Source organism: Dasypus novemcinctus, chromosome 3 (genome assembly GCF_030445035.2).
Source record: "Dasypus novemcinctus isolate mDasNov1 chromosome 3, mDasNov1.1.hap2, whole genome shotgun sequence".
Lineage (NCBI taxonomy): Eukaryota > Metazoa > Chordata > Mammalia > Cingulata > Dasypodidae > Dasypus > Dasypus novemcinctus.
Window position 1 is genome coordinate 131,072,643 of NC_080675.1, and position 24,741 is coordinate 131,097,383.

At 44.4% G+C, this 24,741-nt stretch overlaps 1 protein-coding gene across 3 annotated transcripts in view; it reads left to right on the forward strand.

Annotated features, from left to right (window-relative positions):
• CGNL1 (cingulin like 1) overlaps nt 1–24,741 on the forward strand; it is a 182,149-nt gene that overhangs the window by 133,632 nt on the left and 23,776 nt on the right. For all 3 annotated transcript variants that reach the window (XM_058294261.1, XM_058294259.1, XM_058294262.2), the window contains exons 9-11: nt 16,856–17,062; nt 17,960–18,064; nt 23,718–23,870. In XM_058294261.1, coding sequence (XP_058150244.1) covers nt 16,856–17,062; nt 17,960–18,064; nt 23,718–23,870 — 465 coding nt within the window. The remainder of the gene's footprint in view (nt 1–16,855; nt 17,063–17,959; nt 18,065–23,717; nt 23,871–24,741) is intronic.

Below are 24,741 nucleotides of genomic sequence, written 5' to 3' on the forward strand. Positions count from 1 at the left end.
TGACAGTGGTCGTGGTTCACAGGTGAGGAAATCGGGCTCAGGGAGGACGATTGACTCGTCAGTGGTAGAGCTGGGATTTGAACCGAGGTCTGTGGGACTCTGGAAGCCCATGCTCTTTCCTTGGTACAGCCCCACTGGCTAATGGGAATGAAGCATGCCATCCGCTCAGGGTTTTGCTCTTGGTGAGCTGAAACTGCAAGTCATAGACTTTGCATAGCCTGGTTATGTGGCAGTAACAATCAATCTGCAAATGGCAGTGGTTTCGGTAAGAAAAAGTTCTCTCTTGCTTGTGCTGCATTCTCAGTGTGAGTCACTGTGGGGGGAGATGGTTTGCTCATCAGAGCGGTGGGAAGGGGGGATATGGGCAATCACTGACTGGCTCTTAGACCTTTGCCTGGAGGTGACATATGTTCCTTCTGCTCACATGTCATTGGCCAAATCTAGTCCTATGCGCATACACAATGTCAGGGGGACAGGGAGGCACAATCACATGTATGCTGGGGAAGAGAAAACCTGGAAATACTTGATGAACACCATGGTGACACATTTGTGTGGTTGGTGCCCAAGATAGGTTCCTTTTTAAAGCAGATGCACCCTTTGGGGGCTGGTGCTCGAGTGTCCTGGGGTACGAATTTCATTCGACTTGGTTACTCCATCCCTCTCCCTCTGTCTCTCCCAGCTTTTCCCAGAGGGAAGGTGACATTTAGTTTTTCCTCTCCTTCCTAAAGGAGTGAGATCGGTGCCAGTGGCTGTGGCTGGGAAACAATCGGTCCAGAGAGAGAGAGGCCCAAAAGTCACCACGCCTCCTTTAAAGCATGTGTCGAGAAGGAAATCTGTGATTTATGCTCTGTAACTTCTGGGTGGTACATAATAACTCCTTCCTGGACACAGTTTGCTATTATGTACTGACTTGGGCTTTAATACTTGGCACTATCATCTTTCTTTTCTCTTGATCCATGCAGTGAATGGATCCATTACGCCATCCTGTTTTTAAGAAAAGCAAACTGTAATTCATCGAAGTTGTTACTTGGACAAAACCTCAGAGTGGGCAGGTGACCATACTTGGATTAGGACACTCCTGTTTCTGGCCCTGCTTCCTTGGCCCATCAGGTAGAGCTGCCTCGGCACATCCTGACCCCAGCAGACTGGCCTGGGCTGCACGATGCTGTGACAGGGAACAGCCAGCATGTTTGAAGGAGGAAATATAAATAAAGTTCACTCTTGGGTGTCTCAACCCTGAAGTTTGGGGCAAAGCCTCTGGCCTCCTGATTCTGATATCAGGCTGGCTTGACTTTCTCCAGGCCCTGTTAGCATTGCTCCTACAGCCATAGAGCAAGGGAGATAAAAGGAGAGGCTAGTACTCTTCTGCATGGAAATTTGGTCTATCTTGGGGTGCAAAGGGGCACTAATGAGAATAGCAATCAGAATAAAAAGTTCTTGGTCTAAGCATTTTTATTTTTAAAAAAATAAGTGGCATGATTTCTACAACTTGGGGTTGATACTTCCAGCATTTATGGAAAAATGGTTGCAGCAAAATGGGCAGACTGAAGAGCCATTTTTCATAAGCAAGATGTCTGAGAAGGAGGGGCTGTATAGAACTGTGGACTCAGAACTGTTTGCGTCCAGATTCAACATGTTTTTTCTTGGAGGGCTCCCCACAACTCCTCAACAGGCAATGCTGGGAGAACCTGCTTGTTTATCTTCTGTCTTCAAGAATCTGGTTCAACCTGTTGGACATGTGTGTGCTGACAGCAAAATTTTTAACCATTTGTCAAACTGCTGATCTGTCAAGGAGTGAGGTGACTCTAACAGGGAGTCTAAGCCATGCTTTTTTCCTCCCACCACCTCCCCTCATATTTTCCCAGTGACGCAGAGCTCTGGAAACATGGCATTGTCTGGGTGGAGTCCCATCCGCCAGCCAGCAACTCCTTGGAGAGCTAACAGCCCAGTGGGAGGATGCAGCGTTCTATAAACAGAGTTCTAACGTGCAGGTCACAAGGGTATCTTAGAGCATGGCCCTCGTGGGGGCTAGAAATGGTGTCTTATAAATATGATGTGAGGCACTTTTATATCCCGGAAACTGAGAGGACCCAGGGAAAGTGGGAGAAATTTTACAAGAAAATTCTAAGGAGTGTTGTATAAAAAAATAAAGGCAAAAGCGTAATTAAAAGTCTGCAATCCGGTTTCTGTTTCAGAGAAGCCCCTGAACACAATCTGATTAATGTGTGGATGGAGCTAAATCCCCCCTGTTGGCAGGTTTGGGTCCTCCTTTTCCCTTCCATCTTACTATAATGAATTTTCCCCGATTCTACTGCCTCACTCAGAATAACAACATGGCAATTAGCAGAAAACACAGCCAAGAAGTCGCAAGAGCTGGATTCAAGTCCTGGTGGTGCAACTTATGGCTGCATAACCTTATATATGTGTAGCTGTCATCAGTAGAGCTCTTACTATCTGTCTGAAATATTGCTAGATGCTTTGTATAGTATCTCACTTCATTTTTAGAACAACGGGAAAACCGAGGTTTGGAGAAGAAAAATTCAGGTCTATCTGACTCCAAGACCTGAACTCTTGTTTTTTAAAAACTTAAAAAAAAAATTTTATTGAGATAAATTCACATAACACAAAATTCACACGTTAACCATTTTAAAGTCAACAATTCCGTGGTTTCTATGTATTCACAATGTGTGCAACCATTACCATGATCTAATCCAGAACATTTCCATCATCCCAAAAAGAAATTCTCAATTCCCCCCTCCTTGGGCTGCTGGCAACCACTAATCTACTTTCTGTCTCTGTGGATTTGCTCACTCTGGTCATTTTGTACAAATGGAATCATACAGCACGTCAAGGCCTGAGTCTTAACTCTTGAGCACATTGCCTTTTGGGAAAACCCCTTGTCCTCTCTGCACTTATTTTTTCACAGGCATTTTCACTCCCATCTTTGGAATTTCTCTAGGTTTGCTGTGTGGCTATGGCAATGCTTGCTGTGAGCAAGTGTGAGGCATTTTATTACCATAATTTTTGTATTTGACCTGTGTCTGAATTACAGGCCAGTCTGGGAGCAAATATTGCTGGTTTGTTAGCTACTTAAAGGGAGGCCTATTGACTTATTTCACAAGGACATTCTGAAGAACACCAACAGCACTTTTGACCTATATAATCACTGAGTTACTGTAGGAACAACTGGTTAATTGAATATGGTTGAAGGAAGCTTTTTTGGGTGGTCCTGTAAGCAGGAATATCACTACCAGGGCACTGAAAATTCATATAGGCTGTAAATAAAATCTTCATTAAGCACAATGCACTTAAACTAGGTGGATTATGGCCAATTGGTGATGGTGGGGAGAGAATGAGCTCATCACACTTCAGTGGTAGGAAGTTGCCTGTTTTTAGATATGGTCTTCAGTGTTGATCCTGTGGCAGGGACACTGATTTAAAAACTATCTGAGTTCAAATACTGGGTGACAGCATTTGTAAGTGAAACTGAAGCCTAATGTGGTAGGAGTAAAACCTCTGGAATTCTTAGTTTAATTCCATGATTGCCTGTTACCACACGATTTCTTCAAGTTCATTCTAGAATCACAGACTGTTTGAATTGGCAGGGACACTGATGTTAGCTAGACTGACCTTTTTATGTTACAGAGGAGGACCCTGACCTTGCCTAAAGTCATCATTCAGTAAATTATTAGCAGAGTCCTATCCCATATCCAAATCTTCTAACAAAAGGAAACTGAATATTGACCTTCACTATTCTTGACTTTGGAATCAACCTTTCCTTGAAAATCTTCGGGGTTTTAGTAATGAGAACCCTCTACTTCTTTGCCATTTCCTTTGGCACATTTATCCCCATCTCCTTTGCATTGCTCCCCTTGCCAAAAGCAAAGAGTACTTCTAACTGAGTTCTGAACTGTAAACGTATTAGGAAGGAATAGTGTTGGCATTTGGGAAATACAATGAGGGAAGTTTCAGAAAAATGTAATGTAGCTGTTTGAGTAAGGGATTTTAAAATGATGATTTTTTTCCCCAATGGCTTAGTCTCATTTTTACCAAAAATGATAAACAGGCAGAGTCAAAAAGGAAGAAAAAATCTACCATCTTACACTTGCATAGATTGTTCAGCTTTTTGAATGTTTATATCTATTGTCTTTTTTTTTTTAATTTTTTCTCTAGCCCATTTAAAGTATTACCTATTACCTATTACTTTCTTTAAGGAAGGAATGAAGACTCCCAGGAGTCAAAGGCTCACACAAGGTCACAGTGTGAACTGGCTGCAAAGCCTGCAATAGTACCCCAGCTTCCCGGTGCCTAGTCCCAGGTGCTTTGTGTCAAGAAGCATAAAGGGCTTGAAAAGGTGGGGATTGAGCTGTGAACCACTATGGGAAGGCCCTGCAGGTCTGAGCAGCGTCTCCTCCGCCTGGTACTCACCATCCAAAATGTGACCCTTGGACCAGCATCATCGGCCTCTCCTGGGAGTTTTTTAGATATGTAGAGTCCCAGGCCCTGCTCCAGAATGACTGATTCAGAATGAACATTTTATTGATGTTCCTGGGTAGTTCCTATGCTCATTAAAATTTGAGAAGCCATGGCTTTGTGGGCTTATGCCAGTGAAATTCAGAGATAACTAGGGCATTAGAGATTGAATCATGTTCCCCACAAAAGACATATTCAAGTCTTAATCTGTGTTCCTGTGGGTATGAACTAATTTGTAAATAGGACCTTTGAAGAGGCTGTTACTGGTTAAGGGTGGATGCACTTGTGAATAGGCTCTCTGACTATCCCATTTAGATGAAGCCAAATTGAATCAAGGTGGGTCTTAATTCATATGACTTACAAGCAAAGGGTGTTCAGACACAGTAGAAGCCAGAGGACTCCAGGAGAAAGCAAGCCCTGCCAATATCTCGATGTTGGACTTTCAGCCTGTTTTAGTTCCCTAGGCTGATCCAGCAAATACCACGAAATGGGTCGGGTTAAACAATGGGAATTTATTCACTCACTGTTTGAGGCTGGGAAAGAGTCCAAGTCAAGGCATCATCAGGGCGATACCTTTCCCCCGAAGACTGGCGTTGTGGGGCTGGCTGCTGGCAGTCCTCGCCTGCTCTGTCACATGGCAAGGCACATGGCGGTGTCTCCTGGCCTCTCCCTTCTCTTCCAGTTTCTGTTGATGTTCAGCTTCTTGCTTCCTGTGACTTTCTCTCTATCTGAATTTCATTCTATTTCTAAAAAGGACTCCAATAATAGGATTAAGACCCATCCTGATTGAGCCGAGCCATACCTTAACTGAAGTAACCTCATCAAAATATCCTACTTATAATGGGTTTACACCCACAGAAATGAATTAGCTTTAAGAACATGTTTTCCTGGGGTACGTACAGCTTCAAACCATCCCAGCCTCCAAAACTATGAGACAATAAACTCCTGTTTTTAAGCCAACCCATTAGGTGGTATTTGTCATAACTGCTGGGAAGCTGGGACACAGGGGAAGGATTAAAGTGAGCATTTTGTGATAGCTATTTATGATAAAAAGATATGCAGTTTCTCTATCTAGTTTATTCTTGCTCAGCTGAGAGGGAAGTTGAGGACACAATACTGGGACCTTGGTTTTTGATCACATTCCTCGTTAGGAAGGAATTCGTTACTGGCGACCCGGGTCCTTACTGTGGAAATGAAAGTCAGCGTGTACAGCCGTGATGATGAAAAGGCAGTCAGCCTGCCAAGGGGGATGGCCTGACCTGAGTGACACTTCGGGTACTATTAGCTCAGATTGTGCAGCTTCAACACCCTCGGGACTGTGGGGGTGACCAGTGAGATGGAACCGACAGACCAACATTCCATTCCCTGGACTCACCCTCCACGCCTCGACTGTTTTCACTCATTCAGCGAAAAAGGAAGACAGAAAGGAAACAAAAGCCAGCTGTGGCAGAGGCCCTGTTAATTAGTAAAGCCTGATAGGTCTTTGTGTTCACTGTGTGCCAGGACGGGCTAGGAGGTCTTCGCCCACCGAGAGTTTCATGGGGTTGGTTACTTGTTGTCCGAGGTGTCAGTCCCGGGCTCCTCTAAGGAAGGCGCATCAGTGTCTTTGAACCACGGAACACGCTCACAAGTGGCTGTTGGTGGTGCTGCTTGGGCAGGGAGGGGGCTTGTGCTTGCCTTGGAAAAAAGTTTCTCCTGGCTCCAGGGGACATGTGAACATTTCTGAGTGCCGACTTTAGCTGAAAATGTAATAAGAAAGTCGTTGTTTGCAGTGAAAGGTGGTACCCAGCACAAGAGTCAGGTTTTGCTCTCTTTTTCCTCAGATAATTGCATTTGCCTCCACCTTCCCTTCACCTTCTAAATCCATAATCGAGCATATGGTTAAAAGCTAACTATTTTACAAGTAGTGGAAATTTAGCAATTTCCATATTGAAACATGGTGTTCACCTGTTTCAGAAGAATTTTCTTAGTTTCCAATTTACTGGGCCACCCTCTATTGGGAATAGGGGCTAAATTTCTAATCAATTGGTCAACCAAGAAACCTGACTTGCATTTCACATGAGAAGGGGGTCATCTTATTTGTGTATACAGTTGTTCTGAAATGATTGTTTTGAGACAGCTAGGCTTGATTTTTTTTAAGATTTATTTTTATTTATTTCTCTCCCTCCCCACCCCTGTCCTATTCCCCCGTTCCCCTGTTGTCTGCTCTCTGTGTCCATTCTCTCTGTGTTCTTCTGTGTCTGCTTGTGTTCTCATTAGGTAACTCTGGGAACCGATCCTGGGACCTTCCTGAGTGGGAGAGAGGCGATTACTCTCTTGTGCCACCTCATCTCCCTGTTCTGCTACGTCGTCTTCTTTTCTCTCCTCTGTGTCTCTTGTTGCGTCATCTTGCTGCGCCAGCTCTCTGGGTTGGCCGGCACTCCTGAGTGGGGTGGCTGTCCTATGCAGGGTGGCACTCTTGTGCAGGGCCGCATTTCCGCACAGGCCAGCTTGCTGTGTGGGCCAGCTTGCCCTCCTTGGAGGCCCTGGGCATCGAACCCTGGGCCTCCTATATGGTAGATGGGAGCCCAATTGGTCGAGCCACATCCATTTCCCTAGGCTTGATTTTCAGCCAGTAAAAATTTGCAGTTTGCCATCTGAAACTAGGTTTGATGATTTAGAACCAAGGTTAGGTAAGCTGTGGCAGGTCCTTCCCTTTTGGGAAATAAATGTGGGTTAAGTTGGCCCAATAATAATAACAATGCCTCCATAACAGCCTTGATCACTTTTAACTAGATACTTAAGATAATGTAGGAGGTAGGCAATTCATTTCGCTTTTGCAGTTGACTCAGGCTCGGCAGTTGAGTCTGGAATTGAATCTTTGGCTGATTTTGGCTGACTGCAGAGCCCTGTGCTCTTTCCTCTATGCAATTAGACTTACTTTTTAATTTTCTTTTTTATTTTTCAGGAGGTACAGGTGATTGAACCCAGGACCTCATATAGGTACTCAACCACTGAGCTACATCTGCTCCCAATGAGAGTTGTCTTTTTTGTTTGTTTGTTTTTTTAGGAGGTATTAGAGATTGAACCGGGGACCTTATACCTGGGAAGCAGGTACTCAATCACTTGAGCTCCATCCACCCCCGAGACATACTTTTAGAATTAAAAGTGAGAATCCCATTCTTGAGATGACTTACATCTGTGTTATGCAGGCAGGGATACCTGTATGTGAGCTGAGTGGGTGGGGAGGAGAGTGTTTGGCAAATCCACAGGATAAAGTGTCACATCTTCCTGGAACACTATGAGCACAGGAACTTAACATAAAAAGAGACATGGGAAAGAATGAAAAATGCTGTAGTGCAGGGTACAAAATTCACATGCAGTTTTACAGGCAAACTTGGAAAGCAGTTCCTCCCAGTCCCTCAGCTATCTCTTATTGACCCCAATGGACTTCGCCTTAGGGTTGTTTGGGTGGAAAAATGGGAGAGGCACTCATGTTAGGGCAAGTCCTGGGCCATCTGGGCCTTTTCCCCTCTCCCGGCTATCTGTGGTGAAAAGGAATCGGTGAACTATGTAAACCATTGTGGGAGAGTTGGCCCTGGGCTCTGTTTGCACAGCTGCTCCCGTGGCTCCCCTATCTTAAGCATCTGTGTAGGAGCTTGGGAAGGATTTCTGGAGGCTGGAGATAGTTAGAACTTGACTGAGGAGGTAGGTTGTCCAAGTGCCTTTGGTCATTGATGGGCAAGCTATTTTTTTTAATGTATTTATTTTTTAAAATTTAATGTCTGTTGAATTCCCATTCTTCAAAATTTGTAAGGTACAGAGGTTTAGCTGTGGGAAAACCTCCCTCCACCTTCTCTTTGTTGTTTCCTTCTCCATAGCTGGTCAGTGCTATCACTTTATTGTGTATCCAAATAAACACACATTTCTCCCCCTTACCTTTTTATACAAACAGAAGCATGCTAAATATGCTATTCTGTATCTTCCCCCCCACCTCACTCTCTTGGTTTTTCTTCCCCCCAGCTACATAATAGACCACTGAACTGATACAATTTATTTGACCAGTGCCTAATTGGCATTTATTTGTTTCCAATCCTTTGTGATCACTCTGCCACAATTAATACACTTGTTCTTATGTCATTTTGTGCATCTGTAGAAAAAAGTGTTAGAAGTTGCTGGGTCGAGGGAAATGTATATTATAATTTTGACTGATACGACCCAATTGCCTGCCAGGAGTCATACCACTTTATACCCCTACTAGCAGTGGATGTGAATACAACACCCACATACTGTGTTATCAAACTTTTTGACCTTGGTTGCCAGATAGGTGGAAAAATGATGTCAGTGTAATTTTAAGGAGTGAAAGGCAATAGAAAATAGTGCATAGACAATAGAAAATAGAGTTTCCAACATATTGGAGTAGAAATTGGAGTTAATTTTTTAAAACTGTTTATGGCTGTGTGAGAGAAAAACAATATTTAAAAAAAGAATCCATATAATCCATTTAAAACTAGAAATTATATAGATGGTATGATATAGCTAAATGAATCATTTAAAGTGGTATACTCTTCAGTTATTTTGATGGAACATATCCTCTGTAATCTTATTACATAACAGTATTTCAGATCAAAGAACCACAGAAACGTGATCATCTTAAGTGAGGCCCACAGCAGTTGTCCCCGGTGACCTCCTGTCTAAGGAGATCTCCAGCTCTGGTCTGGGAGTTCTACTGTCATTGCCACATGCATGAGAAACACACTTAAGCATTTGGAAAAGGTGATGCTGAGCTCAAAGAATTTTGGAGCTAGAAGGATTTTTGGAGGTCTTCTAAGCTAATTTTCTTTTCTTCATTGGAAGTCGAGTAGAACTTCCATGTATATTTGCCTTGAACAAAGGGATATCACTTTTAGTTTTTTAGATCCTGAGAACTGCTCCAGGAGAATTAGGCATGGTTTCAAGAAGGGACGTTTGTCTTATGGACGTAATATAAAATAGTGAACTAGATGTGTGAGTGCATGGGGCGGGAAGAGGGGAGGCAAGTGAGGGATTCTGGGAAGGTTTGCCAACAGCTGAATTTACTTGTAAACAGTGTGGTACAGTTAGGGAAAGACACATTAACACCTCACAAATAGTTATAACACATCCAGGCACCCTGGAGTCATACACAGCCTGTGAAGCTTCTTTTAATCTTACTCTTTAGGGTATTTGAGGTTTTTGCTGTTTAACTTTTAAACTTTTAATTTATCTGAATCTATTTGGATCATCAGAGGGAAAGCACTTTCTTAGGATTGGAGCCTACCTTGACAGCCTCAAGCTGAGAGATAAACTTGCCTGGTCAGCACTTAATCCTTCAGGACCCAGAATATGCCTCCCATAGCTCTCAGACAGAGAAAATACCAAATTCTAAACATCCAAGTTCAGTCCAGCTTCCCTTATTTGGCATACCAGGGTGAGCAGGAGGCCCAACTCCAAGGTAACCAGAACCAGTTTCCAGCACCCTAGCTGTTCCTCATCCCTCTCCTTGCTCTTCCTGAGATTTCTGGGTGAATGAAAGAGCACTGATCACACACATATTATTTACTTTACCAAAAGATTAAGGCAGATATCATGTCTCCTCTTCTCATTAACACCTCCAGCAAACCTTCAGCCCAGCCAGTGGAGACAAATGTAGCAAACCACCTGCCCCCTACTCTGCTTCCCAGTTTTCCTGTCTTTATTTATTTTATTTTCTTTCCTCCTCCTCTTTTTTTTTTTTGGAGGTAGTGGGGATTGAACTCACTCTCCTCTTTTTTTTTTTAAACAGCTTTATTGAGAGATCATTCACATATCATACAATTGACCCATTTACAGTTCAATACAATTTAATGGATTTTAGTGTATTCAGAGGTGTGCAACCATCACCACTGTCAATTTTGGAATGTTCTGTAAAACATAGGATAACTAAAAATGTAAAGAACTGTGTATCCTAAAGTATGCACCATAATGTAAGCACAGATATTACCTTGTTAGAAAGCTAATATCTCAGACTCTGTACATCACCTTAAGTAAATATGATGTGAATAGGGTGTAAGAGTATCGCTGTGGAAGGAAAAAGGTTTTGTGGTGGATGTATGGGAGTGCTGTATATTATATATATGCATTGCTGTGGTCTAGGACTCCTGTGAAGAAATGCTGAATAATTAGGGGGGGAAAAAAAAAAAAAAAAGGATAGGATGTGGAATTTTCTCAAGTCAACATTCTTTATCCAAGTTCTTTATCTAACTTTATCCAAGTTCTTTATCTATCCTTTAAACCCATCGCTATATGCCATTCCCTAGTAAGGGACCATGACATTATATTGCGCTTCAAATTTCGGGGAGTTCTGGATCACAGAGTGTTTCAACAATGGCAATGGAGGGATACTGGTATGGGATACCAATGACAGGTGGTATATGGCTGACAGGGAGCTGTAAAGAACATATGTCCAGGGTGCATGGTAATGATTGGATATACTCATAGTGGCAACAATTAAAAACCACAGCAGGGGGGGTACTGGGTTCCTGGCCAGTGGTGCTCTGTCGTGGTCCCTAGGGGAGCAGCGACAGTCTCCCAGGTACAGCGGCGGGGACCGGGAGGGAGTGAGGGTTCAACAGTGAGCCCCTGATGCTAATGACTATGCTTGTGAGCTGATAAACCTAAAATAAGAACAAGGCCTAGAGCACCATTGTGCCTGGGAATTTCCTCCTGTCAGCCTTCATGTTACTCAAATGTGGCCAGTCTTGAAGCCAAACTCAGCATGTAAATGCAATGCCTTCCCTCCAGCGTGGGACATGACACCCGGGGATGAGCCTCCCTGGCAACAAGGGACCACTATCAAATACCAACTGATGATGCAACTGGAAAAGGACCTTATACGGAAGGTTCAATGTGGATCAGCAGAATATCCAGGTCTACATAAAATACCATGACTTTAAAATGCTGTTTGACCTAAAGTAAGGGGGAAATGGAAAGGAGAAATGAGTTTATATGGCTACGAGTTTCTAAAAAAGAGTCTGGAGGCTGGCAGAAGGATTGCCCTCATGCACAACTGAGCAGAGTCAGAGAGACAGATAAAGCAGATACAACCCCCAGATATTGGTTCCTTTGAAGGCTAAAGAGACCCATGAGAGTTATGGTCATGGCCGATGGGGTTAACTACCAGGGCAGATGACCCCTCTTTGGAAATGGTGTTTATGTGTGATGAATCTGGACTCAGATGGGATCTCCCTTCATAAGACTTTCATGCTAATGTGCTGGAGGTGCAGTTAACGTTGGGGTTTAAGATATATTTAGGGGATTTGAATCTCTGGACTGACAATGTGATAGCCAGGTCCTGAGCCTCAACAGACTCCAGCACCTACAATCTGATTTATTAGACTTACCACACTCAGCTAAGATGGAGTTGAAGAAGGACAACCACCACACCATGGAGCCTAGAGTGATTACAACTGAAAATGGGAGGATTGCATCCAGCATCCATGTGGAATCTGAGCCTCCTCTTGACTTAGAGGTGCAATGGACACAACCAATCCAATGTCCACATAGAAGAGGTGGCATTGGATTGGGAAAAGTGGACATGGTGGACGATGGGTATGGGGAAAGGCAGGAAGAGATGAGAGGTGGAGGCGTCTTTGGGACATGGAGCTGCCCTGGATGGTGCTTCAGAGGTAATCACCGGACATTGTAAATCCTCACAGGGCCCACTGGATGGAATGGAGGAGAGTATGGGCCATGATGTGGACCATTGTCTATGAGGTGCAGAGATGCCCAAAGATGTACTTACCAAATCCAGTGGATGTGTCATGATGATGTGAACGAGTGTTGTTGGGGGGGGAGAGGGGGGGTGGGGGGGTGGGGTTGAATGGGACCTCACATATATATTTTTAATGTAATATTATTACAAAGTCAATAAAAAAAAAAAAGACAAAAAAAAAATTTTGGAATGTTTTCATCACCCCCCAAAAAATCTCCATACCCATTAGCAGTTCTTCCCACCGCTTCCCCACATCCTCCCCCTTCCCAGGCCCCGTCAATCCTGTACCTGAGGAAACCACTAAACTACTTTCTGCTTCTATGGATTTGCCTATTCCAGACATTTTATATAAATGGAATCATACAAATGTATGGTCTTTTATAACTTAGCATGTTTACAAGGTTCAGCCATGCTGTAGTATGTATCAATACTTCATTTTTAGTGATGAATAATATTCCATTGTATGGGTATATCCCACTTTGACCTTTGGCGTGTTTCCACATTTTGGCTATTATGAATAATGTTGCTGTGAACATTTGTGAACAAGTTTTTCCATGGGCATATGTACTAGTCAGCCAAAGGAGTGCTGATGCAAAGTACCAGAAAATCTGCTGGCTTTTATAAAGGGTTTTTATTAGGGGTAAAAGCATATAGTAACAAGGCCCTAAACAGTCCAGCTCAAGGCTACTTTCTCACCAAAGTCTGTTGCCATGTGTTGAAGCAAGATGGGGAGTGATCCCTGCCTGGTCTCTCCTTCCTTTTTCCTCTTAAGTCTCCCTGGGCCCAGTTACTTCTGACCTCGGCTGTAGGCTGGCGTAGGGCTTGACTCTCTTCCCAGGGCTTTAGCTGTTTGAGCCTTCTCCTTTCTGTCACATGGCAGGACTGAAATGACTACGTTCTCTCCTCTTCTGGGTCTTCTTGAGTGAGTGTCCATTTATATCAGTACACCAAGGGGACGGGGACTCAACCTGAGTTACATCCTACTGACTTGGTGGAATCAAAACCCTAATTTTAACATAATTTAAAGACAGCTGAATCTACTGCAATCAAAGGCTATCACACCCAGAGGAACAGATTAGTTTACAAATATAATCTCTCTTTTGGGGATTCATAAATAATCTCAAACTGCCACAGCATATGTTTTCATTTCTTTTTTTTATATACCTACGAGCAGAATTGCTGGATCATATAGTAACTGTATATTTAAGATTTTGAGGAACTGCTGAACTGTTTTCCAAAGCTGCAGCACCATTTTACCTACCCACCAGCAATGTATTGAGAGTTTTAATTTCTGAACTTCCTCACCAACACCTGTTATTATCTATCTTTTTTATTATAGCCATCCTAGTAGGTATGGCATGGTATTTCATTGTGGTTTTGATTTGCATTTCCCTAATGATTAATGATGTCAACATCTTGTCATGTGCTTATTGGCCATTTGTATATTTTCTTTGGAGAAATGTCTATTCAGATCCTTTGTCCGTTTTTTAATTCACTTGTTTATCTTTTTATTATTGAGTGGCAAGAATTCTTTATATATTCTCTAAACAAGTTCCTTTATCAGATATGTGATTTGAAAATATTTTCTCCCACTCTTTGGATTATCTTTTTACTTTCTTGGTGTTATTATTTGCAGCATAAAGTTCTAAATTTTGATCAAGTCCAATTCATCTGTTATTTCTTTTGACCCTTGTGCTTTTGGTTTCATGTCTAAGGAAGCTTTGCCTAGCTGAAGGTCATGAAAATTTATTTTTATGCTTTCTTTTAAGAGTTTTACATCTCACATTTAGGTCTATAATACATTTTGAGTTAATTTTTTATAGGCTATAAAGAAGGGGTCCAATTTCATTATTTTTTTTTCCACCTCAACGCCACATTTACTTCCATCACTAATCACAACAATTCCAGAATAGAGCATCAGCAAGTCCACTTCAATCCATACTCCCCTCCTCCGTTCTGTGGAACCTTGGATGGTTATGTCCACTCCACCTCTGTATCAAGAGGGTGCTTAGATTCCACTTGGATGATGGATGCAATTCTCCTGCTTTTAGTTGTAGGCACTCTCGGATCCCTGGTATGGTGGTTGACCTTCTTCACCTCCCTGTTAGCTGGCTGGGGTAAGTCCAAAAAACCAGAGGGTAGGAGTTACAAGTCTGTTGTGGCTCCGGGCCTGGCTGTCACATGGACAGTCCAGAGATTCAGGTCCCCTGAGTATACACTAAACCCTGGCGCCAACCACAGGTCTGGTAAAAGTGACAGGAGAGGCTTGTGAACAAAGATCACACCTGAGTCCAACTCCATCACACTCATTATCATTTATGTGGATATCCAGTTGTGCGAACAATTTTTGTTGAAGACTCTTCTTTTTCCATGGAAATCAATAAACCACAAGTGTAAGGGTGTATTTCTAGACCCCAGTTCTAGTCCTTTGCTCAGTATGTCTATCTTTGTGCCAGTACCAAACTGTCATGAGAACTGCAGCTTTATAGTCTCTTGTCTTTTAGTGGCCACCTTAGGCAGCAGTCATCCAAGTTAGGGCAGGAACAGGCAATCCGGGCTTTTCCTTTCCCTAGACTGATCAATTATTGTGTTCTTTAGATTATTCTTCAAGCTTATATCCAGGCTTTATTTCACCTTTTTTTTTTTTAAGATTTTATTTATTTATTTAATTTCCCCCCCTCCCCCGGTTGTCTGTTCTCTGTGTCTATTTGCTGGTCTTGTTTCTTTGTCCGCTTCTGTTGTCGTCAGCGGCAATGGGAAGTGTGGGCGGCGCCATTCCTGGGCAGGCTGCGCTTTCTTTCGCACTGCGTGGCAGGGCACTCCTTGCCTGCATCAGCACTGCGCATGGGCCAGCTCCACACGGGTCAAAGAGGCCCAGGGTTTGAACCGCGGACCTCCCATGTGGTAGATGGACGCCCTAACCACTGGGCCAAGTCCGTTTCCCTATTTCACCTTTGTTCACCTTCATGGCTTATGCTCTCCCTGGTTTCAGCTGGAGATGATCCCCAAGTAGTCCCGAGAAATCCCCGCTACCTGGAACCTTCGTTTTCCTCCAGCAGTATTGCCTAACCTTCTTCTAATTCAGTTGCTTGGCTCTGGTGGCCTTTCTCAGACGTAAATAACAAACATTTGGGTTGTGAAAAGATGCTCTGGTTTCTGAAATTCTCTAATTGGTTAAATTCAGGAAAATAATGCTTACTGTACAGGGAGAAGATTTAAAGATCTTTCCAAAAGGCTCCACAAGCAAGTAAACCATTCCAACAGATAGTTCTCCCAGGTGGGCCATAGCACAGCTGCCGAAGCACATCTCGCCCTCCCAGGGCCTTCCTTGCGCCCTAGGCCTCTGTAGCACGTTCTGGAGGCATTCTGCGGTTCCTGTGGCCTGTGTAGCTGACTGAGATTGGCATCTCTGTGGAACTGGAGAAAGGGAGAGCAGGCCAGGGGAGAGCTGGGACTTGGGCAAGGTCTCTTATCATCACTTCAAGTTGCTAAACCAAACAATAAAAAGCCCATGGCATACCTGGAATTAACAGTAGCCGTGCTGTAATTGCCGCCGTTCCTTTCCGTTGTGAACTGTGTGAGGCACAAGCTCATTTTCAGATGCTAGTAACTAGAGCTGTGCACTATGAATTGTATCACACTTTTTTTTTAAATTTAATTTCCCCCCCCTCCCCTGGTTGTCTGTTCTTGGTGTCTATTTGCTGCGTCTTGTTTCTTTGTCCGCTTCTGTTGTCGTCAGCGGCACGGGAAGTGTGGGCGGCGCCATTCCTGGGCAGGCTGCTCTTTCTTTTTCACGCTGGGCGGCTCTCCTTATGGGTGCACTCCTTGCGCGTGGGGCTCCCCCACGCGGGGGACACCCCTGCGTGGCAGGGCACTCCTTGCGCGCATCAGCACTGCGCATGGCCAGCTCCACACGGGTCAAGGAGGCCCGGGGTTTGAACCGCGGACCTCCCATATGGTAGATGGACGCCCTAACCACTGGGCCAAAGTCCGTTTCCCTGTATCACACTTTAAGCATACCTTCATTTCTATTTTTACTGGACATCACACAAAATCTGTAAACAGAAACTGCGTCTTCTGAAGGCTGCACACGATAGAGCACAATGAAGTGAACACATCGAAGACAGTGGACAAGAGAGTGGGTTCTGGATTGAGTCTACCTGAATGTAGTTCCTTCTCCGTGTTTGTGGATAACTTGCTTAAGTGTCTAGTGGATCCTCCATTTCCTTATCTTTAACACGGTGCTAATAATAGTACTCACCTCCTAGTGTTGTTAAAAGGTTGAAATTGCATTTAAAGAACTTAGCATAGGTGTTGGCCATCTTTTTCTGTCAAGGGCCACATGGTAAATATTTTAGGTTTCCTGGGCCATATGGTCTCTGTCACAACTGCTCAACTCTGCTGTTGTACCGTAACATGAAAGCAGCTATAGACAATACAGAAATGAACGGGTGTGGCTGTGTTCCAGTAACACTTCATTTTCTAACAGGTGGTGGGTTGGAGTTTGCCGACCCCTGGCTTGCGAAGGGTCTGGCAGACTGTTGGTTTTTAATAAATGTCAGTCAATCTCGCAGCGTGGGAACTGCCCATTGTCACTGGTTTCCACGTTCACCCCATCCGTGTTTTTAACAGAGCGTTGAGGTCCTGGCCAGTCGGAACAGCTCTTCAGAGCATAACCAGGTGGGGGCTGAAAAGTGCATGAAGGCTCTGAAGGAGGAGAAGGAGAAGCTGCAGGGAAGAATTGGAGAGCTGGAGCAGAGCGGTGCCCAACTTCAGAGGCAGATTGATGACATGAGAGGCAAGGAAGCCAGAGCGAAGGAAATGCTCAAGAAGGCCGAGGTAAGGCTCGCTGGGCCTGAGCCCAGGTTTGGCAGCTGCTGATCTGTCCTTCCTGTGAGACTTGCTTGAAAAGTGGGAAAGGGATTTATTATCACAATTTAGTGGGAAAGGCCAATGCAATAGTGAACATTTCCTCTGTGCAGGCTGTTTGTTTTGTTCCTCAAACTGGTGTGGATGGGAAGTACATTCCTAAAGAGGCCTGGGACAGGGCTGATGAAGTTAGGGGGGAAAAGATATGCCACTCACCCAGACATCGGCCTCTGGCCTGCTCAACTTTGGATGCTTAACAGAAGCCTCCAGACTCCTGAACAGGCTACCTTCACACCCCGATCAGGCCTATTTACTCAAGCCTGTTTATTCATTTTTAACACACAGTTGATAGTTTTTGAGGTCACACACGTTTTAAACAAACCAATTATCTGCTTTCCCAGACCTCTAGAAGTGAGAGGCTATTATGAGAGAGACACACAGATGGGAGTGAGAAATGGCAGTTGACAGTGAAAGAAGGGACAAAGAAAGGAAAGAAGGGACAAAGAAAGGTATTCCAGTAAATGTTCCCAAGCATGGCCATCCATTAGAATCATCCATTAGAATCATGCCTGCATGTGCTTGGACCCATCCTATTCCTGCTGTTTCTGAATTTCTAGGTGGTGAGGCTGGGTGTTTGTATTTCCTAAAAGCACTCCAGGTGAATCAGGTGCCTCTGCCTAGCTAAGACAGGCACAACCATCCGCGCACTTGGCTCTTGGGTGTCGTCCTGGGCCCCTGCGAGAAACAGTGTGAGCACAGCCTTTGCTGTGTCTGTGGGTGTCTCCTGCATTCGTTTCTATTCCCTGAGTCAGCTTTGCAGGCAAAGCCCGTGTCTAAAGCACACATTGGTCCTGTGCTTTGTTGCAGAGAGAAAAGCAGCAATTAGAAGAGGCCCTTGTGCATGCCACAAAGGAAGAAAAGGAAGCCTTATCAGCCCAGAGAACCCTGGAGAATGAACTAGAGGCTGCTCAGGTAAACACTAAGGGGCCAATCTTACTCCTTCATAGAGGAGCCCTGGAAAGCAAAATAGAAGGGCATTTAAATAGGTCCTCTCCTTCCAGCCTGCTTCGTTTCTCCTCCCCAGCTTTAGACTTGGCTTTGAACGATCCATCTAGAATGGTTCTCAACTGCAAAGCAATTTTGCCCCACCCCCAGGAGGACATTTAGCATTTTCTGGAGACATTTTTGATTGTCACAACTGGGGGGATGGTACTGGGTATCTAGTAGGTAGAGGCTAAGGATGCTACTAAACACCTGTGGTGCACAGGGCAGCCCCTCCCAACAAAGGTCACCCCAAATGTCAGTCGTGGGGAGGTGGAGAAACCCGGGCCTAGGCATTTAAGAGCTTGACAGCCTTCCAGTGATAACATTTGAACAGTGTGGGAAGGCGGGCAGGATTGGCCCCCAAGGCAAGTGTGGAGCCACTTTTGCTTTTTGGCAGAAGCCATTTTCCCTTCTCCTGGGGGCAAATGCAGCATGGAATACAATCCTTCCTGGTGGCATTGAAAAGAGCTAGAGGAAGTAGTTTCCTTGAAACTAGATAGCTATCTCTACTCAAAGCCAGTAGGTTCCTAGAAAATTACATATTCGCATTTGAAGGTTAGAAAGATTGTTTGAAGTGGATTCTAAAAAAAATGAGAAAAGACCTGCCTTGCAGTTCTAAACTGACTTTGCACAGTGACCTCAGCTGGATCACGGAATGTCCTTCCTTCTCCCTGCTCTCAGGTTTAAACAGCCAGCTCCTGAACTTCCCTCAGGCCAGGTTCTGAGGTGGTCAAAGCTGGTATTTTTGAGAGTTGTCTAAGAAGAAGGTTGGTAACATTTTCTATCCGGGTCCCACTTGGCTGTGGAGGAGTGGGAGGGATGGAGATAGTTTAAAGCTCATTAAGAGTGTTAAGAACTGAGAAGCAGTCAGGGTCCAGATTTTTAAACAACTAATTGCAGCTCTCCTTTCAATATGCGGAGTCTTCTCCGGGTGTAGAGGAGAGGAAACCAGGCTACTAGGATTCAGGCAGGTTAGCCTGAACCCAGGGGCTCTCACCCTCGTGGCCGACTCCTTCTCCCCGGCTCTGAACGAAAAACTGTTTTTTTTTTGTATACAGCAAAGACCTGTTTTTTCCTGAGTCAGAGTGTGACTGCCCCAGCTTTGGATTTCTTGTATTTTTCTCTTGAAATCTAGATCATTGTTACCAACTCTCGGCTGGTTGATTTAGTGTCGCCGTGGGCTGGATGTGCTGCAGTTTAAGGCTGCTGTTACCCAGTCGAACCACCAGAGCAAGGATTCAAATGTATGAGCAGAAGAACAGGAAACATGTTTGTACTCTGTAGGGACAAAACCCTGTCCCTGCTCCTTCGTGTCATTACACATCAAGCACTCGGTGCAGCAATTACAGTCTCTCAGGACACCTTTTTGTCCTTTGCACACACCTGGAAGTAGTTCCCCAGCTGAATTAACCGTGCACCCACAGTGCACGGTTAATTCCACATAAAGAGCAGATGATGGCCTCTCCGTCTAAAGATCCTCATGCAGTCCCACCCACTCCTACCCTTCCAGATTTCTATCCTTGCTTTGGAAGTTATTCCTGCCTGACATGCTCCTTTTGTTGAGGGCTGTTTTCCCAACTGTGTAGAGATAGTGAGATTGCTTCATGCCCAGTGTCTGGCCATACTCACCATCAGCAAAAGTTTTAAATGGACCCTGATAAGCTCACCATCTTTACCTAAATTAACTAGTCTCGAAAGTGATGCTGGAGGTATACAGGAACCTCTTATGTTTTTTATAGTGTAACCTTTTTTGTGATGTATGTATCTTCAAAAAAAATACAATTTACAAAAATGATGGGAGTGGGGTGTGGGTTTTATGGGAACCTCTTATGTTTTTTTAATGTAACGTTCTATGTGATCTATTAACTTTAATTTTTAAAGTTTAAAAAAAAAAGGTGATGCTGTGGGGAGGTGGATTTGGCTCAACTGATAGAGCATCTACCTACCCCATGGGAGGTCCAGGGTTCAAACCCACGGCCTCCTGACCCGTGTGGAGCTGGCCCACGTGCAGTGCTGATGCATGCAAGGAGTGCCGTGCCACGCAGGGGTGTCCCCCGTGTAGGGAAGCCCCACACGCAAGGAATGCACCCCTCATGGAGAGCTGACGCAGCAAGATGATGCAACAAAAAGAAACACAGATTCCTGGTACTGCTGGCAAGAATACAAGCAGACACAGAAGAACACACAGCGAATGGACAGAGAGAGCAGACAACTGGGTGGGGGGAAGGGGGAAGGGGAGAGAAATAAATTAAAAATTAATCTTTAAAAAAAAAATGATGCTGTGAAAACACACAATCCCTCAAAAATACTGTTTTCTTTGAAAACGGGGAACCGGATTATCAGACCTTCTTGTCGAATAACTCTTTCTGCCTACCTCTTGTCCCAAAACTGGCAGCCAAAAGGGAGCTGGACTCTTGGATGAAGATAAAAGAGTAACTTTTTTCCCCCTGCAAGTATTTTGCATTGCAAAATCTTTATGCGTTTAGAAATCTATTGCATTTTCATATGTGATATATATCATTTCATAGTAACTAAAGATCACAGTGAACTTATGTCCAATTTATTATGACTCAGTCAAAAAGTGGCAGAGGGTCCCAAAAAAGCCAGTCTCAGTTGCTCGACCCCATAAACTTGGTTTAGTACTGTGTTGCTGCCCGGCTCTCCTTGAAATGCATTCAAGGCAAAGGCATCTATGGTTGCCTTTTAAAAATTACTTTTGCAGATGGGAAGGTGAAGAAACCTTTTCTGGAAAAGCTACAGTTCTTTTTATCAAGAGGGATAATGGTATATATTTTGTATCCCTTTACCTTCCACCACATTGGACTTCAGTGAATTGAGAGAACAGAAAAAAAGCCTCATTGCTTCTCCTGCTACAGTCCACAGTTAGTATGTGGCAAAGGCTCCAAGAAAACCAGCTTCCTCCTGCTCAAGCCCCTCTCCTTTCTTTAAGCCCACGGGATCATTTGCAACATATTGTTCCAATGGTTTGATCTGGTCCTTGGTTGGTCATATAATAAAAGACTCTGCATCCATTATCAGATAGTGGTCCCCAGCTCAAGAGCGCTATACATCCACAGCTTTGTCTTGGACTCTCTGGGATGATGGTTTTTCCTAAGATCTTTGCCCCACTATCAATCAGGGAGCTTGGGTTGCTGGTTTTGGAAATACAGAGCATACCACCCCTAACATTGCCCATACGAAGGATTAAAAAAAATACCAGAGTTGCCAAGTTTGCTTCTTTCCATTTGAATTTGGGTCATGTTTTCTCAGCAGTGACTTACTGGAACATATTTCTTGAACACCTGCAGAGGCAGGGTGTTGTAACACAGTGCTTCTCAAAATTCAGGATACATTAGCATTATGTGAGTAACCTACAAATGCAAATTTGTTGGCCCCACTCTGAGAAAAATTGTGATTTCATGGGGATAGGCTAGAACCAGGATTTTAAAATAGGAGACACCCCACCCCTCCTTGATGATTCTGATATAAGAAGTCTTCAGACCACTCTTGGGGATGGCTAATAATTTTCCACCAATGAGTTTTTATCATATAATAGTGAACTTGGGCTATGAGACATACCCAGAAAGAAAATCTATTCCTTGCCTGTACAGGTCGTACTACCTAGCAATAGAGGCAAACATGCAAGATAAGTTAAAATATTAATTTGGCCTGTGGCATCTCCAGCAGCACAGAAGGGAACTTTGCCTGCGCTATAGGATGAAGCAGAAATGCACAAAGCGCATGGAGGGCGAATGGAGCTGTGACTGGCTTGTTTTTGGCCTGGAGCCCCTGGGGTTGGAATCCAAGAGGAGAGAGAGGAGGGGGTGGGGGGTTCCGTAGGGGCAGGTGTTGGGTTGGAACCTTTGCTGGTTCTCTGTATTGTTGTTTTCCAAGAGTTCACATTTTTGAGGTGTTCATTCTTGGGGGTTTGTTCCCACGCAACACTACTCTACCTCACTGAGAACCTCACTCCTTCTTTCTCAGTGTACTCCTGGCCCCCAACATGGCAGAAATCCCCGGGGTGTGTGCCCAGCTGTGGATGCGGTGAGGCGTGCACTCCTGCTAATTGCCCACATGCTGAACTGATTATCTTCCTTCCTTTTGCCTCCCTTTCCCCTACCACTTTTGTTGACCTTGGTTCTTGCGTCAGCTAACCTCAGCAGGAGGCTCTGCTGACTGGTTCTGAGTGCAGCCAGCCCATCAGAGCTGGGGCGGGCAGAAAGGCCCCAGGTCACATGGTTGGCAAAGCAGCACTTTCTATGCTCTACAAACCAGGCATGCCCAAAGTGATTTGGGGATGATTCCAAAATGCCTGAGTTACTGCCTGTGGCAGCAGTTTGTAAACTGTTAAGCGCTTGATCATTGTTCTAATGCAGCCTCTGCAGGGAGACAGGACCAGTTGGGCCCCAAATCACTCCTGCAGTAACCCACATTTCCACATTTTGCCCTCGGCATCTGATAACATTTTCTAGACCATCTAGTCTGTGCTTGGGCCATGCTGCCTCGCTCTCAATCACACCCCTTTCTTCACGTCCTCACACTTTTGGCTCTCACAGCCATTTAAAGAAGCCACCATAACCTTCCTAAGATATTTTAAGATTTTTGTTGTGGAACTGCATGTTGTTCCCTTAAAGGACTTTTGTCTGAGTAATTTCATGAGATGAGAGAGATTCAGAGGAAACCAAGGAAGAGAGCTCACCCAAGAAGGTTGCATTTCTCTAAATAACCACCCAAACATAGTTTTTCTGTCTAGTGTCTTTTCCATTGACACCTTCTTCTCTTCATTAAGTTTGTCAATCTGTGGGACATTTCTTCTATATCTGAGTCCAACCTATGGGTTCTGTTGACTAGAAAATTCCCTGCACCCAAGGGGACTCTTGGCTGTGGGACAATGTTCTCCTTCCTTACACACCTGTCTAACTCAGGGGTTCTTCACCAGGGGTCCACAGAAAGATTGCAGGGGGTCTGTGAGCTTGAATTGAAAAAAATCAACTTATCTTTGTTTTCTCTAACCTCTAACTGAAATCTAGCATTTCTTCACTTCTGAATATATGCCAGAAATAAATTACAGTTGTATTCATTTCTGACTGGCAAAGGGGTCCGTGGAACAAAAAGGTTAAGAACCCCTGATCTAACTATAAGAACCCATCAGCAGAGCAGATTACATTCTAAAATATTAAGGGCAATGCTGTGCAGCACATATATATTGCCAAGTAGGTCTAGGTTGGTCTAATGCATAAGTTTACCTCAGTTTTTGAGCATAAACATCAAGGTTTTTGGCTACTGTCCTGAAATGCCACCACCAACAGCCTTGGCCATTTTCTTGATTTCTGTAATATATCCTTTGTCTGCCCCTTAATTCCTGTGTATATTTTAGGTTAATTTGGTTTTCCTCTTGAGTCCCTGAGTTTCAGAACCAACAATGTCCTTGTGTCTCTGTGATAGCTTGATTTTGGTCTTTTTCCTTTGTTCCTTCTCCCTGATGTAGCAGGGATGGCTGCCTCGTAGTGTGACTGAAATTCCCTCCTGTGGCCGTCCAGGTAGGTAGATGACAGCACTCTCCTTTTCCTGCCGTCTGCAGAGAAATCTGAGTCGGGCCACCCAGGAGCAGAAGCAATTGTCTGAGAAGTTAAAAGATGAGACTGAGCAGAAGGAACAGCTGAGGAGGCTGAAGAATGAAATGGAGAACGAACGATGGCACCTCGACAAGACCATCGAGAAACTGCAGAAGGAGGTGAGGGAGTCGGAGGGAGAGGGCGTAGGGCATAACCCTTTTGTTGGCACCCAACTCCCTTTGCGGGTCTGAAAGGAGCAGAACAGTCATGTCTAAACCCAGTTGGGGGCATCTATCAGGGATTTCTCGAGCCCCTCAGCAGCACTGTGGACTTGCTGAGACTCGCAGATACAGAGAAGCTGTCAGTGTCAGAATCCTCTGGGTGCTGGGCCCAGCTCCTTTAAAAAATTACTTGAATAAGTCTGGCATGTAAATGTAGACTTACCAAATGTTACCAGAACCAGAATCTTTGTATTTGTGGTTTGTTGAGTGGTCAGTACCTATCTGACTTGTCTCAGGAGTATAAAGGGCCATTCCAGAGCCCAGTAGTTAACTCTTCCTCTGCTCATCTCTGCCCAAAAATACCCAGAAGGGGAACGGTGCAAAGCTGAGGGGCTCCCTGGTTTTTAGATGCTAACAGCAGTGGCTGCTGTCTTCTGATATATACCATGTGCCAGTCATTTTACTAGCTAGAATTCCATCTATACCTATGTGTTGTTTTAATTCTGACAACCGTGCAAGGTAAATATTACAATTTCAGTTTTTCCAATAAGGATGCTGAAGAAACCCAGAGAAGTTAAGTAATGTCCCGGTCACGTGGCTGGCAAATGCAGAGCAGGAGTGTGAGCCCAGAGCTGTGTATCAGTGTGCTTGTCCTCTCCTCCACGCTGCTCCGAGTCAGAGACCAAACATAAGCTGCCCACCACAGGCAGAGGCTATAGAAGGAAGGGAGAGAGGAGTGTGCTCTGTGTTTAAAGGGGATTCCACCCTAGCTCCTTGGCCCCAGTGGAGCTTCCATCACAGAGTGTGCTTGTGCCCGTGTCACTTCTTC